Source organism: Halichoerus grypus, chromosome 10 (assembly GCF_964656455.1).
Source record: "Halichoerus grypus chromosome 10, mHalGry1.hap1.1, whole genome shotgun sequence".
Classification (NCBI taxonomy): domain Eukaryota; kingdom Metazoa; phylum Chordata; class Mammalia; order Carnivora; family Phocidae; genus Halichoerus; species Halichoerus grypus.
The window spans coordinates 138,964,337-138,981,978 of NC_135721.1; the positions used below are offsets into that span (position 1 = coordinate 138,964,337).

Sequence of the window (17,642 nt, forward strand, 5' to 3'; positions counted from 1 at the left end):
AGAGGTGGCGATGCCGGAGCAGATGTTTGGAAGGCCCTGGTGCTTCGCCTGAGCTGATGCGGGGCTACACTTCCACAGGCTCTACTTGCAGACCTCCCGGGGCAGGTGAGAGTATCACACGGAAAACCAGAGGTCCCTTCACAGAGACTTGCAGCTCACCTTGGCTGGCTTCCCTGGGGAGCAGGAGAGACTGAGGGCAGAAAGAGCTTGTCCCCCCTCAGCTTCTAGGGTACCCCGCTGGGGTGTGAGGAGGAGGGAATAGTCCTGCTCCTGCCAAGATCTTAGGATCTTATGTCCTTCCCTCCAGCTGTTAGCGAGCTGTGCTCGTTACCTCATAGATTTACAGGTGTTACCATGACAAGAAATTCTGCCTGGGCCTTGCAGCTCAGCCCCATGTGCAGGGTTCTTCCTGGGAGGTATGTGTAGAAAGTCAACCCATGTACTTTGCTGCCTGGGGTCTCCCAGCTTCCACTGTCACCAGAGTTGCAAGGGAAACTCTCATCCCCCTGTCCAGTGTGATGGGTGATTTTTGTTGGCTCACCTCCTGAATTTCCTCCCTTCCACCTCTGTGGGATTCTTTGTCTTCCAACCTCACACTGTTTGCAGCATCTTCCTTGTGAGTTCAGGGCAATCCCCCACATTCCCAGCATAGGTTTGGGAGTGTGAATACCCAGTGGGTGCCTGGTCCCATTTGGAGCGTGCTGTTGACTGCTGGGCACCCACCCAGGAAGAACCACACTGCTCACACTTCCTTGGTGGAGGCCAGTCCTCACAGGGTCCCCTGCAGGTGACCCATAGCTCAGTGAGAGGAAGGCACACAGTAGGTGCACACAGTAGGTGTCAAATCCTGGTGGTTTTACTCATTCCTTTGAAGACCTTGCATTAGGCCATCTCCTTGACAACCAATCTGCTTCCTTCTGTGTTTGTGCTCCTTGAGGTCACAGGAGGCCCTTTAATGGGATGGAGACATTTTCAGACAAGAGGATGCTCTGGCTGGAGCCACAGGGCTGCCTGGGGCAGGAGTGGTGGAATTTTAGAAAAACAGCATTTGGAGTGCATGTCAGAAGCATGAGGGGAAGAAAGATAATGGGTATGACAGCACTGTGCTGACCTACCTTCAGCAGAATCCAAACTCACTTCTAACGAGAAGCGGAGAGCAGAATGCAGGAACACTCATTTCCTGTTTTTATTGTTGGTTACTTAATGACCTTCCTTTGAAACGCTGCAGTTGTAGAAAGCTAGTTGTCATGGAAACAGGGAGTGCCATGCAGGGAATAGGCATTTCTTTGTCATGTCCAGCTGATGCCTTCAGCCTCTGCTTAGACATGTGAATTTATGTGCAGAATTAAATATTAACTGGAGACATTGCCCCGGAGAGAGGCAGAAACAGGGAGAGGAAAGATGGCGGGAACCAGGGCAGAGGGGAGGCAAAGTGTCCGCCGACCTCACCTGACTTGCACCAGCCCCCTGTTGGAGCGGCTGTTAGTGGAAACCACACCCGCTCTGAGGCAGGAAGATGGTGCAGGGGTGCAGGGTGCTAGGAGCCTCTGAGGAGCGTCCCAATCAGAGACTGGTTTTCCTTAGAGAGCTCCTGTCCCTTGTCCCTGGAACAGCCATGGGGCCACAACCTTGCACATCTTTCTGGTGGATTCCAGAAAGAGGGGATTGCACAAATCCTGTGGAAAAGAGCAGTCCAAGTTTCTCCATCTCCCTCCCTTGAGCTGCCTTCATTAGGTTTTCTTTTTCTGACCCCTCAGAAAATGAGTTCCGGGGTGAGCTGCTGAGTCAGAGGTGGACACAAGGAGACAAAGCCAGCAACTGCAGGACCTCGAGGCTCCTCCTGGGCAGACGCGGCAAGGTGAGGTGCTTGGAAGGCAGCCCCTTTCCTGCCATTTGCCCCCCACCAGGGTCTGGGCAGGGGTCCTTCTCACCTCCAGGCATGGGGCACGGAGGTGATTTTGGTCTGGTCACCATTATTCTTGAGTAGGTAGAGGGTTAAGTGGGGCCTAGGACCATCAGTCATCTGGTCACGGTAAACTTAAAGGAAGAAAAATGACTCTGAATAGAGTCAATGTGACAGCAGAGTGTCACCTCAGGGCAAGTCCCTGCTCTGGGTCTGGTCACACCTGGGCTGCCTCCGTAGCTGTTCCCCGGGCCCGCTGAGAATCCTTGGTAGACTTGGCTGCAGGAGCTCATGAGGTCTGTTGACTTTGTTTATTTTCATCTTCCCAAGTGGAGGCAAATGGCACATGCCCTCTCGTACCTGCCTAGAACTCACTGATGGCCTCGCCAGAGATGCTCCCAAACCCAGGGCATGCCATGTGCTTACAGCCACACCCAACCTCCAATTCTAGAACCTCCCAGGATGCACTCTGGGTGATCCCGGCTTCCCAGAGTCTGGTGACCCTCAGAGGTGGAAGTAGGGATGAAAACAGGCCTTTGGGCATTCCTTTCCAGACCTCAGATTCCAGTCTCTCATTTCCTTCATGTGGAGATGGTCCCCATCAAGGATCCTAGCCATGAGTCAGGGCATGGCCACGAGATGTGATGGCCCAGGGTGTGGACAGGAAGGGCTAGAAAGTTTGAGGCAGCAAGTTTATTTGAGGATGTTTGTAGTTTCCTTTGAACCTGGCGACTAGGATATTCTTTTTAATGGGTCTCTCCTGGCATCTTGTTAAGCACTTCCACTCCCACTTTTATTCCTGTAGGCTTGTCAGTGTTCTGCTGTGTTGGAGCCTGAGGCAAAAGGAAAAGTCGGTAGTACCAATCCTATCTTTATTTAAATTTTGGGTATTTTGTTCATCATGGATTTTCGGCATTAATTTTGTTATTTTGAAATATTGCATTAAACCGTTATCTCAATCACTGAGTTTTTGTTTCCCACCTTAAATTTACACCTGGGTGAATACCTCACTCATCTCTTCCCTGGGCTGAGCATTCAAACAGAGACTTTGTGACTGAAAGAGTTATCTGATCTGAGGTCAGGGGCTCTGGATGACATGTCTTGACAAGTGTGGGAGGTGTGTGAGGGACAGCGCCGGCTGACAAGCTCAGAGGCTGCAGGACCTGCTGTGAGCAGCCTGGTGGCCTGTGCTCAGGCTTTCCAGGCAACAACTGCTCCATGACAGAGTCTTCCCTCTAGTTTGGGCAGATAGGGCCTGAGTTACTGTTCTGAGCAGAGAAGCTAAGAGGCCAGAGAAGGAGGGAAGATGTGCCTTTGACAGGGTGGGTTTCCAGAAGGACTGCAGGGCTGGCCCAGGTGGTATGTGCTCACTGAGCAGGCTAAGGGAGGCCGAAGCAGGGGGGCAGTGGTGGCCACGGGAGAGCAGAACATCACACAGCCAGGGTGGACTGACTTTATATGGGGGTTGGTGGGTGATGTGGACTTCCGTGTCTGGAGGGTGATGGGAGTATAGTGCTTACCACCTGCTGCTTCAGCACCAGGGACGTGGACAGCTCAGAGATGGGCTGAGAAGGGGCCGTTAGGAGGTGCTTGTGTGTTTGGGGAAAGTGCTGGGCATTGAGCTGTTTATTTTTATTTTTTAACTTGAGAAAAGGAGTAGGCATTGATGGTAGGTCCTTAAAGTACTTCTTGACCTTAAGAATGAAACATTTGGGCTCCAATCACGTAAGCAATGGAGAACTCTGGATATGAATCCAGGAGAGGGCTGATTGCATGGAGGTCTAGCAGTCCTTCCTGACAAGGGAGGGGGTACCACTGTGCATGACCTTTCTGGCCTGCTTCACTGGATGTGACTAGATTTCTACCCTTGGGTAGGTAGAAATGCCATTTACGTTGGAGTTTTAAACAGATGGACCCACACATAGCTGCTTTATCAGAGTGTCTACAATATAGCTGTAATTTTTAAAAAAGATTTATTTATTTGAGGGAGAGAGTGCACACGAGTGGGGGGAGGGGCAGAGGCAGAGAGAGAGAGAGAGAGAGAGAGAGAGAATCCTCAAGCAGACTCCTCGCTGAGCATGGACCCCTGACTCAGGGCTCAATCCCAGGACCCCTGAGACCATGACCTGAGCTGAAGCCAAGAGTCAGATGCTCAACCGACTGAGGCACCCAGTGCCCCTGTAGCTGTAATTTTTAAAAATTAATTAATTAATTAATTTTAAATTTCCAGTACAATTAACATACAGCATTATATTAGTTTCAGGTGTACAATACAGTGATTCAATAATTCTATACATTACTCAGTGCTCATCACAATAAATGTGTTCTTCATCTCCATCACCTGTTTCACCCATCCCGCCAACTATGTTCCCTCTGGCAAAAACCAGTTTGTTCTCTGTAGTTAAGATTCTGGGTTTTTTGTTTGTTTGTTTGTTTGTCTCCATATAACTATAATTTTTAATTTGCGGATTTGCGTGAGCCCCAATCCCCTGCTCAGAGATGTTAGGATAACCCCTCCCAAGACATGTGTTAAATAATGCTCCCTGGGGTGTCCTTTCCACAAACCAAGGAAAAGCCTGCTCTATTCAGCTGCCAGTAGGTCAAACAATGGGTGGAATGTCAGCAGAATTTCAGAGACACAGTGGGATGCCCCCCAAAGGGGGACAGAACTATCATTTCAAGGAGCAGGGGTGCTGTGATGGCCATGGGTGGGGAGCAGGGCTGTGGGCATGCGGTTTAGCCTCACAGATCAGGGAATGGAAAGCTGAATGTGTGCAGAGGGTTCCTGAGGTGGTAGAACTCGTACATCTTCGAAGAAGGAGGCTGCTCTTCGGGCTGACCTTGATCCGGCATGCAGGTACGTGCTCAAAAGAATGGGAAGCCAGGGAGGTTGTGCAGGCAGGCAGCATATGGGACTGGAGATGCAAGGCTCTGAAGGATTCCACTGGAATGCTTGGTGGGGAGAAGCAGCAAGGAACACACTTTAATGCTGCTCCTAAATCCTTCAGTGGTGGGAACATGGGTCTGCTGGAAGGGCTTCCTAGTGGTAGTGTGCAAGTGGGCATCGCCCTTAGCTATGCACACTCGAGAGAATACAACAAACCCAGATTGCTGCTCCTCCCCCACCCTTCCCTCCCCTGGAGAAAGGGGACACTGGCAGATGCTGTTGCCGCCAACAGGGTGGGTGACAGCCAGTTTGCTGCCACTCCTGTTATGCCCCTCTGCCCTCCTCATCCCACGTCACCCCTTCCTCCTAGGCAGGTTTGCCTTTGGTCTCCTGGGAGTCAGTGGATGCCCCCCTCTCTTTGTCTAGGTCTTCCAGGAGGGAAAACACTGAAACCCACCCACAGGGACACTATAATCCATATAATCTTGTGGATTTATAAAATTGTCCTAGGTTCATTCTAATTTTCCAGCTTTGCTAGCCGTTGGAACACATTCTAAATAAAATGGAACACTAACCTGTCTCCTCCTCCAGCCCAGCGCTGAGATGAATGACCCCCATGGTCAGGGGGCCTGGAACCCCCACCCAGCTTCAGGCTCTGGTATTTGTTCAGTCCCTTCTGACTGCTCCTGGCCATATTCCCCAGTTCCAGGACCTCAGAGACATTTCCAAGTATCGCCATTCGTCTGTTGGTCTGTCTGTCTGTCCTTACAGAATATGTGCTGGGCAGTGAATGAAGCCCTGTAGGAGAGGCAGTGACCTTGAAAACATGACTGGGTGTTCACATTGAGATGAGGACCACGAGGGAAATGAACAGGCACAGAATGGAGAGTGAGGGGGAGAAGGTGGGAAACGGGAGGCACAGGCCTGACTTTTGAGAGGCCACCCAGGGACGTTTCCTGCTTCCCAGGACTGGAGCACCTCCCACCCTGAGGCCATCACCCCTAAGACACTCAGGTCCTCACTGACTCCCTGAGCCTCCTCACTCCCACCCAGGCTCCCAAGTCTGAACAGTGCCCTCCCTCCTGAGCTCTCCCTTAGGGTGAGGACCCTGCCACCTGGCTACCGAGGCCCGCACGCCTGTTGCCAGGACACCTGCAGGGGCTGTGGAGGCAGGACAATTTCAGCATGAATTCTGTTCTTTGTCCCACCCTTAGCCATCCATGCAGAAGAGCAGGGACACGCATAGGGTGGAGAGGAGCTGTGAGGACCTGGGAAGAGCCCAGAAGACGTGAGGGAGGGAGAGAAGGAGAATGTACGAGAGAGAGGGGGGAGGGGGACCCCTCCAGAGACCACCACGGATGTTCCTGAACTTGGGGGTGGGTTGGGGGGTCAGGAGGCAGAGCCGGCCTCTGAGGGTAAAGGCAAAGATTGGCACAAAGTCTGTTGGGCCTCATCACACACCTTGTGAAAAATCTCGGACTGGGCATTCTTGGACATTGAGTCTATCCTCTCTGCTTTCTTCCTGACTGTGTGTCTGGCTTCTGAGTGCATTTCTGAGAATCCAGACAAATTTATGGGTTTCAAGGCTGCATAATTACTGCATTTGCTTTTTTGGTCCCCAAGTTTGTAAATGTCCAACTTAGGAACTCAGTTTTGGCAAGGGTGCTACGCAGATGGATCTGAAAAGGGGCTGGTCTTTGTAGAATGATGTTGTGAGAACCGTTTATATTTAAAAAGAGCTTACGTGATGAATCTTGACTTTATAAAAAAATACAAAACAGAACAAAATAGTAACACCTTCTTGAGTGAGACCCATTATATGGCACTAACAAAGCAAGTTAAAAGGAAGGATGAAAAGACAATTCTCTCTGGTTAATGGATGTGGCAAAACAGGATGTATTTGCATTTGTAAATGATTCTCCTCCCCATAGTTTTCCTATTGAAGACAGAACTATTGAAATATTAATTAGAGTGGAGTGATGGTTTAAGGAGCACAGGGAAGCTGTAAGACAGGCTCCTGGTGGCAGAATGAAGGTGGCTCACAGAGACAGAGCACAGACGATGCTCTTGAGAGAGATCACTGCCCCACAGTGAGAGTGGGGATTGAGGTTGGCTTGGCTGTGACAAGGGGGCCTTTTCGCCCTGCAGGTGAGAGACCATTCCATTATTTCTGGGCTGTACAAAAATAAACACGTGATTGGCTTGTGCTTGGAACAAGTGAAGGGTTCTTAAAAATAAATCAGTGAAACACTGGGACGTGTCTCGTCTTTGCACCAATGAGTGGCCTGCCTTTGTGTGGTGAGGGACAGAAGGCCCTGGGGGGCTGCTAGGAAGCCAAGTAGTAGCATGATCCCAGGTGATGCTGGGCTGCATGGGCATTGGTTCTCCATCTACAACACAGGGAGGGAGGCCATCAGAGAACCCACCTCTGAAGAACTCTCAGCTCTCTGGGAAGGAAAACAACTGACATCGAGTGGAGCTGGTTTACCACAGCTCTGCCCAGACGCTTCCGAGGCAGCCACCACTGCTCCTTTCCAACAGCCCAGAAATCAAAGTCTCCCCGCTTCCTTGTTGATGTCCTACATCACCCTCTCACAGATTCATTCTCATATTAAAGAGCTAACCTGTTTTTCCTCCTATGGTTGAGCTTTTTTTCCCCCCCTTTTAAAATCAAAGCTACATGCACTGAAGAGAACTTCTCACTTATTGACCATTTGATGCAGATAAATTGCAAATGGAAAGGTGCTCAGCAAAATGAATGTCACAGCTGTTAGCTTCATCAATGGGAGCTCGTAGTTTGCAAGCAGCGCCCATTACGCATCCCTGCAACCCTCTCTATTCTGTGCTCTTTGAATAATTTATCTGCAGGAAATCCAAATTGCCAAGGCACGCTTTAACCTAGCAGAATGATTGCCAATTTCCTTGGGAAAACTGACAAAAAAAAAAAAAAAAAGGCTGTAGATTGCATTTCAGCTGAAAGCAGGCGCCCGGCAATCAGACGCATTAGCTCCATTGTGCGGCCTACATGGGAAGGCATTGCGCTTGGGCTCAGTGCAGATGACATTTGAAGGCTCATAAATGTAATGAAGTCCCTTTGACACCTGCCCCTCTCTTCACTTTAAATGTGAGTCATTGGTCCACGGGGAACCTCTGCTTTAAAAATAGAGATTATAGTAATTGTCTTCCGTGCTATTGGAAGGCTGTAATAAACGCACAGCCCCTGACACTGTGCTCTGCAGCCTGGGGTGGACAGGTTGCATAAATTACCCCAGGTTTTGATTTTTCTTCCTTAACAAATCACATAAATCATTGTATGTTAGTGCCGCCTGTGGGGGAGGTTCACTTTGCAAATTTCATCTTCCTAATTGGGGGGATTCCCTTCCTCTCCTTGGCGGGTCCTCTGTACCTCAGAGCTCAGACTTGTCTCTTGCAGGTCTCTGGGCTCTAAAGCCCGCTTCTGTTGCCCTTCCTTCCTTTCTCCTGCTGCCTGGCCTTGCCTTTGACAAGCCTTGGTTATGGCCTGGGACAGATGGAATTGCTCCCTCCCCTTCCTGACCACAGGGACAGGTGGTGAGCCCTGTGGGGCTCATGGGATGCACAGGACACACCCTGCCAGAAAGAGGCCCCTCCCCACCTGGCCTCAGAGACAAGGAGCACTTCGGGGGTCCCACCTACCTCCTACCTCTTCATTACCTATCTGCCCGGATTTGTCATGGGTGACATAGGTCCAAGATTCTATGTGATGACCTATAGCCCCAGGGGGCATCCCGTCCTCGGGCTTCCCTGTGACTCTTGTCCCCAGGCTTCACCCTCCTGAGGGTTCTTCTTTGACTCCCTCACAGGACTATGTGGACAGTGTTCCCCATGGAAGTTGGTCAGGGGCAGGGAATGTGGGGGTGCACTATGGGCTCAGGTGGGGTGGCCAGAGGAGGTGAGGGGTCTGCACTGTGTGGGGTGCCCTGTCCCCCTTGGGACGCCCCACTCACCCACTCCTGGGAGAAGTGACATCCCTGGGAGGGTGGCCCATGGGTCCTGTCCAGATGGCCCCTTGGCTTGCATTCTTGCCCGAAGCTGGCTTCCACTTGGGACCGCTTCCCACGTCTAGAGCCACACCGTGCAGCACAACGGCCACGGGCCCGTGGCATGTGGCCAGCCGATCTCAGACGTGCTGTGAGTCCAGGAGACATGCAGGGTCTCTGAGTTAGCACAAAACAGCATCCCACTCACAGTTTTTTCTATTGATTACTGTTGAAATGATAATGTTTCGGGTAGATTGGGCTAGGTAAGGGTTAGTATTAAAATCCATATCATGTGTCCTTTTACATTTGTAATGTGGCTGCCAGGACATTGAAAGCACCGTGCTGACTTGTTCTCTGTTCCCACTGGGTGGTGGTACCTCACTTCTGGGAACACACACTCCGTGAGCACGTCCCGTCTCATGTTAGGGATGGTCTGGTGCCTGAGCTCAGGCCGCCTGTCCCTGGGCTCCCTCCAGGATGGCACATGGTAGAAATTGAAGTCATTCATTTTCTGGACACTTTGTGGAGGCCCGTTCGGGTCCCGTCCGTCTGTTTCTAAGAGGATGATCCTAGTGTGGTGGGGCGCTCACTCCAGTGGGAAGCCAGGCTCTGGGGCCCAGTTGGTGACCTGCCATGAAGCCTGAGCGGTTGGCACCCCCAAGTGAGCAGTGGGTGGTGCTCCTCAGCCTTGCCAGGAGACCATGTGCCAAGAATCCTACCATCCACGAGGATCCGGCAGGTGGGGCAGGACTCTTGCTTGAGGTTCCTGTGGGGGTGGAAACGTGGGGGCAGTGCGAGGGCCGGGAGCAGGGCCGGGAACAGGGCCAGGAGCCGTGGTCTCCCCCCTGAAGCACCTGCCCCAGGCCTGTTGCCCCGTGTCTCAGGTCTTTTCCTCCTGCGAGCCCACCCCTTGTCTTTCTGTGTCACAGATTCACCGTGGCCAGCTCAGCTGCAGGCCCCGCGCAGCCCTCTGGGGGTGGTTGTGTGTTTGGCCTCCGTTAACATCGCAGTTGTTCTTGCTTGCAGATGAGCTTAGAAAATGAGGATAAGCGGGCTCGCACGCGCTCCAAGGCCCTCCGAGGTGAGTGCCGCCCCCTCCCAGCAGTGAGTCCCAGGTCCTAAAGCAGCAAATGCTGCGTTGCTCAGGAAAGCAGAACCCCACAGTGATGACCAGGCCCTGGGCGCTCCTCCCCTCCTACCTCCTGTGCACTTGGGGCCCATGATGTCTGGTGCCTGAGAGGTCTGCTGTGGGGTCCAGACAAACCTGCCTGGGTGGAGGTGAGGAGGCAGACAGCTCCACAGAGTGGGGAAGGCAAAGCTCAGTCAGGAGACCTTTCTGTTTGGAGTTGAAATGCTGCCAGGCTTCTGCCACAGACTCCTGCCCTCCCAGGATGTCAGTCTTGGTGCTGAAGGGAACTGGCAGTGGGGTGGGGGGATCCCTTGGCCGGCTCACCTCCCTGACACCGTAAGCACACACTGGGCCATGGCTGCATGTCCCGTGCGTGGAGTGGCCAGAACGCTGAGCTTCTCGGGTGAGCGGCTCCGTTGGACCCCTGTGCATTTTTACCCCCAGTGGCCCTATCACCAGGGACCAGCCGCTTGGTTCTCTCCGTCCAGCTTTATCTGCTGGGTCACGTTTCCTGTCGGAAGCTGACTTCCAGCTGCAATTAGAGAACGAGATACTGTCCTGGCCCTGAAGGCCAGGAGAGCCGGCATTAGGTGGGGGCACCTGACCCACTCTGCAAAACCACCAGCTTCTCGCGGGGAGTCTGGTGCAAGCATCGGGGGAGAGGTGGCAGCTCACTCCATTGGACCCTGCAGGACATTCCAGGAGGTCAGGAAAGGATGGGGTTCAGTTTTCACTGGGATTGCCTCCGCTTTTTTCCATCTGTGCCATGAGGACAATGTGCCTTTTCAGTTCGGACTCCCACATGTGTTTCCCTGTTTCTCTCTTTCTCTCACCCAGTGCCCCCAGAGCCCACAGGTGCCGACCTCAGGTAAGAAAGGCTTTCTGCTAGCACCCAGCATTGCGCATGCTTGTGACCCCCGAACACCCCAGATGTCCCACATGGGGCACTTTGTGTTGCCCAACCGTACTCCGGAACCCCTTTCCTCCTTGCCATGAGCCCCACTGTCTTCACCTGCCTCTGCCCTCTCCCACCTCTGTCTCGGCCCCACCACGCAGCCAGACTTGAGACGGGCACAGATGTGCTGGCCCCTGGTCACCACCAGGACCTGCCTGTCACCATGGTCCCCAGCCAACAACAAGGTGCTGTATTAGGGGGCTCTCACAAAGGCTTCTGTGTCTGGTGGCCGGAAGCCCCATCTGGCCAGAGATGAGAGAACAGGCTGCCGAGGTCCCTAGTCGTCCATGGACTCCAGGTGCTGACAGTGGTTGGTGTGTTGGTGATCTTGCAATGGCTGAGCTCTGTGACTTTGCAGATTCTAGGTCACATCTCACCAGGGATGAGCATCCTGAGGAGGAAGGGAGGACAGCCCACTGTAGGGATTTGCTGGGTCCAAGCAGGAGGGGCCAGGTCGACTTGCCCTCACCTGCTGGCTTCTGTCCTGGGATTGGCCCCTGGGATTGGAGCGGGGGGATGGCCAGAGAGAAAGCCCGCCCAGGCTGGTGTGTCAGGGCTGTCCAAGAACCACCCACACGACCTTCGAACTTCAGACTCTGTGGGCCTGGGCTCTTGGTGCTGTTTTGCTTAGACAGTGCTGATGATGTCCAGTAACCGACAAGGAAAACCAGCCTCAGATCCCCCTGTTTTCTGAGGAGGGGTAGTGCCAGTGTATTCCTGCTCTAACAGGAAAGGAGAAAGGGAAGTGGTGCTCGTGGAGGGTCCCAGCGTGTCAGGTGGGCATCAGGGGCCCCCTTTAATTGTCACAAATTCCCCACAAGACGAAGCCAGGCTTGGACTGCAGCAGAGCTGACCTGCCAGAGGCTTGTCCTCGGGGGACAGAAGGGCTCCAAGCCCACCTTCTTTCCCACAGAGCACACCACAGAGCCCTCAGCCCCCAGCAGCCCGAGACGGCTGGCAAGGGCTTCGTTGGTGTGGCGCTCTGCCCATATGGAGGGGCCAAGAGCGACAACCACACCTCAGTGGGGTTTCTGTGAGCTTCTGGACTCCTAGCTGGGGACACACAGAACATTCCAGTTTCTGAGTGCCCTCTGCCCCCAGCCTGGAGTAGCCCTTCCTGAGACACTGCGTGCGTCTGGAGCTTCAGGGCTTCCGAATTCTCAGGGGGAAAGATTCTCACCAAACTGAACAAGTCTGGGGCCAGGGCCGTCTCGTTCTTCACCAGAGTTGTTGACGGCTGGTTTTTGCCAATCAGGACAGTGAGAGGAGCCCAGAGTGTGCCATCGTCCCTCTAACCTTTGAGGCTGTAAGTTAGGGACAGAAGGGAAGGGGCGCAGAGGGAGGCCGGGTGCCCAGGCTTGTGACGGGCTCTGCGGTGGCTGTGCAGCCCAGGTTCGCTCTCAGGGGGCGCTGCCTGGCGCAGTGGGGAAACCGAGGCTCGGAGGGCTCCAGTTTGAGCAGAAGAGCTGGATCAGACATGTACGCTCAAAGCCCCAGCCCAGGTCAGAGGGCGAGAGGGTGAGGGTGGAAAGGCCAGTTGGAAGCTCTGCAGAACATGGTCCCTGGAAGGGAGGCGCCCTCTGACGGGTGGGCCAGTGGATGCTCAAAGGGGCCGGGGACACCCGGAGGGGAGAGAAGGCTTCCAGGAGGAGGCGCCACTTCCCCTGGGCATGTGATGCTCAGCAGAGGACATCTTCAGGACAGTGAAGGGGAGGAGGCTGGGCATAGGACTCGAGGAAGCTCTGGGTTTTGGTAACACCAATTAATTTTGGCAACAGATAAAGTTATGGAGGAACTTGCAAAGGCAGATCCAAAGAGCTTGCTCTCATAATTTTGAAATAGCAGAAGCAAAAATGACTCTGAAGATAGAATTGTTTTGAAATACTCTCAGAGAGGATCCAGCCATGAGAGGATTATATGAGCACCTTCAGTAATCGTGTGGTCTCAACCTACTTCCTCGGTAATGGTGAGACTGTTACAGTTTTTAATGGAGAAACTAGGGATGAATGCATTGACATTAATGTTTTAGCAACAAGATCTTCAACAATTCCTCAAGTTTTGGGGAATGGCTGCTTGGATTTGAGTGGAGTAGTCTATGCCAAAGAATCGCACATGTCCTGCCTGGAAGGTGCCTGTCACTCCTGTGTCCCCACTGCTTGCGGGCCGTGAGCTACGCCTGGGGCTGTGATCTGCGGTGCGCTCGTGCTTCTCACTCCTTAGCTGCGCACATCAGCCCCAGGGGCACCTCTATGCCGTGAGGACGGACAGACACCGCAAGCCGGGCTGTCTTCCCCAGCTCACCGGTGCCTCTGCCCTGTCCCGGTGAGGCTTACACCGTGGGCGCCAGTGCAGGGAGAACATGACCTGGAGCAGGATGTCATGATGTTAGATAAACTTATGCAGAATCACTGGAAGGGAGAGCCGAGTTAGGGTGAAGCTCTACTGTGGGACTTGCGCCATGGATGAGGGACGGTTGCCTCCCTGTCCCAGAACTTGGCCACTGTCCCCTGCCCAGTTTGTATTTTCCCCAGCTCGAGCAGGCTCCCAGGAAGCTGCTTGCTCTTAGGGTAGTGCCATGGTGGTTGTTAGGAGCTGAGCTGAGTAGGAGGCTGACCAGGAGCAGTCAGGGCTCTGATGGCCTTCTCCCACCTCTGGAGCCCACGTTGCTTCTCTGTGCCCTGGATTTAACACCGAGTGCCCAAGGGAAAGCAAACGGACCTGGTGGTTTTTCCTTTGCATCAGTGAATAACCGGTGGACACTTCCATTTGTGTCTTAGTCTGGGACCATCTGCTGCCACACAACCTTGGAGTGGCTCTTTCGGAGGTGTTGGCTAGTGGGAAGGTGAGGCACCTGCCTCCTCTGCAGGTGCAAGCCGCCGGACCCCTTCCGGAGCACCTTCAGGGCTGTCTCCAAGTTCGAGGAGAGTTGCCCATCTGTCATAGCTGCATCCGGGTTCCCTTACCTGAGGGCCTCCTCTGAGCCAGTGACCAGCTCCTGCCTAGGGGACAGATGGGAATGGAGGGGGGTCCTCCACCTGCCTCCAGGGGGCCGGAGGGAAGTCAGTCCCTTTGAGGGGTGGTAGCTGAGTTCAGGGCTCTGGCTGGGATTTGGTTCTTCCTGGCCTCGGCCTTGACTTCCCTTGACACCTGTTGTTTATGGTTAGATGCCCCAAAGCTGTCACCAGGACTCTGCCCCGTGCTGACTGTGAGCAGGCCCTCTGCAAGCCTCCCTGCCTACGTTCCTGTCTCTGCCACACTCAGGGAACTACATGGGGGAGTTCAGGGACAAGGTTTGGCTGCATCTGCCTCCTCTCCCAGGCTGGGAAGAGGCTCCTGAGGTCTGGAACTGGTGCTGCTTCTTCACTTTGGCCCCGAGGACCCTGGGGGCACCAGTGATGTCACCCTGGGCGCGTTTGTAGGGGAAACGGTGCGAACCGTGGGGCATTCGGCCAGGTCTCCGGTCGCCGCGTCGTGGAAAGCAGGAGTGTGGGGGCTCCAGCTTCTTCTCCCACAGTGGTCCTCACCTGCTCCAGACGTGTGGGCTCTCAGCCTGTCCTGCTGCCGCCTGGGCTGGAGGCCAGGACTCTTGTGAACTGGTGGCTGGAGGTGTGGCTCGGAGCTGGTGACGTGTTTAGGGGCAGTGCCCGTGGCCTGCAGGACTCCACAGCAGCTGTTACGTAATTGCCTGGTTAACTCAGTGATTAATCGGCTAATTGGACCTCAGCTTCAAATCCCCAGTAACAAGGACCTTTTGTGAAGAGTCTCAAAGCTAGCTCTTGAGGGAGAGAAAGCAAGCGTGGGGCATCGATTTTAGTATAGACAGGCCCGGGGCACCAGTAAGTCCTGTCTGTCTGGAAAGGAAATCCACAATAAAATGTGGCATGTCTTCCCTCCCTCTCCCCTTCCTCCCTCCCTTTCTTCTCTCTCTTCCCTTCCTCCTTTCCTTTCTTCCTTTTAAAATCATGAAAACCAGCCCTAAGATCAGCCATGGTGGCCCCAGCTTGGAGGGCTGCAGGGAGACCGCTGCTCCCCGCAAAAGCTGCTGTTGAGCTCAGGGTGGGTGGGGCTCTGCCTCCATCGACTGTCCTGTTTCTCCCTGACCCGTCCATGAGTCAGATGAGCCCCACAGTGCATTGCAGTCAGGCCCGTGATCAATCAAATTAGAAACCATCAGGCGTGTCTACACAGAGGTCAAGGGCCTTGTCCCTCCTGGGGCCCACCCTGTTCTTCCCTCGCAGGATCTGGGAGAGCCTGATCTGAGGTGGGGAGCTCAGACCCTGTGATGCCAATCCTGTTAAAAACAAGGTCTTCCCATCTTGGGCACCTTGGGATGGCCCCCCCAAAGAGGTGACCCCAATCAGCTGTGATGGGAAGAGGTTCCCATGTGTTCTCCCATTTCTCTGGGCATTAGCTTGCCACTCTGGAACAGGAGGTGATGTCCGCTTCTTGCTGTCTGTGGTCCGTGGACGTGCCCAGCAGCCCACAGGATCTTGGCCTTGCACGGAGCTGACTCCAGGATGAGTGGATTGGGTGGCATACCCTGTGCCCATGATCAGAAGTTTCCAGGGCTTTCTGTGGTTTGGTTCAGTGGGGAGACAGATGACAGTGGAGGGTGAGGAACTCCTGGGGGCCTCGCCTTCATCCCCGTGCAGCTCCCCCAGCCACGTCTATGGGTAGCCCTTGGGTCATCAGCCCACCTGGCCTCACCTCCCTGTACCAGGCTGCCGGTTCTGGAGGAGTCCTGTAGCTTGGGCCAGGCCTGCATGTCTACATTGAGCCGTTCCTGCCTGGAGGCACCTGCTCACTCTGCCAGGCCAAGGGTGTGCCTGGCAGGGGCTGCAGGCCTCAAAGCACCAGAGATGGCCTGCTTTGCCCTCGGGCCAGCCTCAGGTGCTGGTTCTGGGGGCTCCACAGAGCTTCCTGTTGCCCAGCTGCTTGGAAGCCTGACGGCAGTTTGCCAGCAGTGGGAAAGACTTATCCACAGAGAAAAGAAGCCGTCTAGGAGACACCGATGTTGGAAGTCTTGATCTCATACATACAGATCTTTAATTAAACACACTCATAAAATTGTAATGAGTCATTCGTTTATTTAAATGGGGTGAGATATTTCATTAATTTTTAGTGAACTGCAAGCAGCCATTCTGAGATGCACTGTTTGGAGACAATCTCCTGCTCCCCAGGGTGAGGGTCTGGGGTGGGCGGGTCCTTCCCCCAAGTGACCACCCCTGCTTGCCTCCCCCCAGCTGCCCCACCCCGGGATGTACTGGCTCAGGACACATCCGGGGCAAGTACTCCAGACACCGCAGGTAAGGAGGCTCCTGGGAGAGAGGTTGGGCTGTGAGGTGTTGGAGCCCCTCTCCCTCTCTGGGCCCTTTGGTAGATCTAGAACATTTCAACCGTGCCTGCGGCTGCTGAGGCCAACATGGCCATGGCGTGTCAACCCGGGGTCTCTCTGTTGGGGGCTGCAAGGCCGGATGAGTCCGTGGGGCAGAGCTCAGAGCAGACCTGCCACGCATCGGGGTGACCCCAATCAGCTGCCACTTGGTCGTCACTGTTCTCATCCTGGGGGGGGGCGGTTTAGCTTGACTGCGGGTGGGTGAGGGTGTGCAGGGTCTGGAGGTGGAGAAGGAAGGGCCCAGGGCATCCTGATGACCTGCTTGGTGGGAGGAAGTGGGCTGGGTCTGACAGAGCGCCAGTGCCCTCCTCTTCCCCACAGGGGGAATGGTGTGGACAGAGCCTCTGAAGTTAGGTCTTAGGAGAGAAGAACAAGATGTAATTTAAAGCACATCACGAGTTTTTAATGTGGACAATTCATGTAAATTGTTAAGCACATCAACCTGCCTGTCGTGAATGTGGGGCTTTTAACTGAGGGATAGTGATGAGATGTAAAGACAAGCTTTCACAACAGGGAACGCGGCTGCCGAGGGCGGAGAGCGGGCGGGAGAACCCCCAGAGAGAGTTGACAGGGTGGCCCTGGTCCCCTTCCTCCCAGTTTGCAGAGCTGCCCTCTGGCCAAGAAGAGGAAGCTGGAGGGGGCCCAGGCCGAGCACCTGGCGTCCACGCGGAAGTCCCACCCCCTGAAGCTGGCTCTGGACGAGGGCTACAGCGTGGACACCGATGGCAGTGAGGACGCCGAGGTGAAGGACGCCTCTGTTTCAGATGAATCGGAAGGAACTCTGGAGGAGGACGAGGCTGAAATGTCAGGACAGGAGGAGATTCATCGTCCTGAGCCAGCTGAAGGTGCTTTGTGGCTCTTTCTCCCCCGAAATAAAGGGCGCTTAGTGTGGCCCTGGAGAATCGCAGCCTGTGAGTGGGGAGGGGGTCCCATTCCAAGTCAGTGAAAGGGCCGCCGAGGAAGCCCTTCCTGAGAACAAGCGAGGTCTTGTCCTGACATTTGTTGGGGCTTCCTGGAGAGGGGCTGGTACAGGGCGTTTGAGGGGCCTGTGGGCGCATCTCTGTGAACACTGTGTGTGTGAGTGTGGATGTGTGTCTGTGTGCATGGGAAAGATGGATGGACAGATGGACATGGGCTGTGCGTCTGTGCATGGGGGGAGGGGGTCTCAGACAGACCCCCCCCTCCACTTGGCCCCAGGGAAGAGCAGCTGGGGGTGGGGGTGAGGGGTCTGCTTGGCATCAGGTGAGACTGTTTGGGGGCATCCAGGGAAGCCTGGGGTGGGATGGGGAACCGAAGGGATTCCCTGCTGCACTTTCTTCCCTGGGGGGGCACCCAGACTTTGGCAAATGCTGGT

At 54.4% G+C, this 17,642-nt stretch overlaps 1 protein-coding gene across 1 annotated transcript in view; it reads left to right on the plus strand.

Annotated features, from left to right (window-relative positions):
* MYT1 (myelin transcription factor 1) overlaps window positions 1-17,642 on the plus strand; it is a 79,865-nt gene that overhangs the window by 31,979 nt on the left and 30,244 nt on the right. The window contains exons 3-7 of the mRNA XM_078057412.1: window positions 1,758-1,858; window positions 9,836-9,890; window positions 10,776-10,806; window positions 16,137-16,199; window positions 16,886-17,133. Coding sequence (XP_077913538.1) covers window positions 9,836-9,890; window positions 10,776-10,806; window positions 16,137-16,199; window positions 16,886-17,133 — 397 coding nt within the window. The 5' untranslated portion in view covers window positions 1,758-1,858. The remainder of the gene's footprint in view (window positions 1-1,757; window positions 1,859-9,835; window positions 9,891-10,775; window positions 10,807-16,136; window positions 16,200-16,885; window positions 17,134-17,642) is intronic.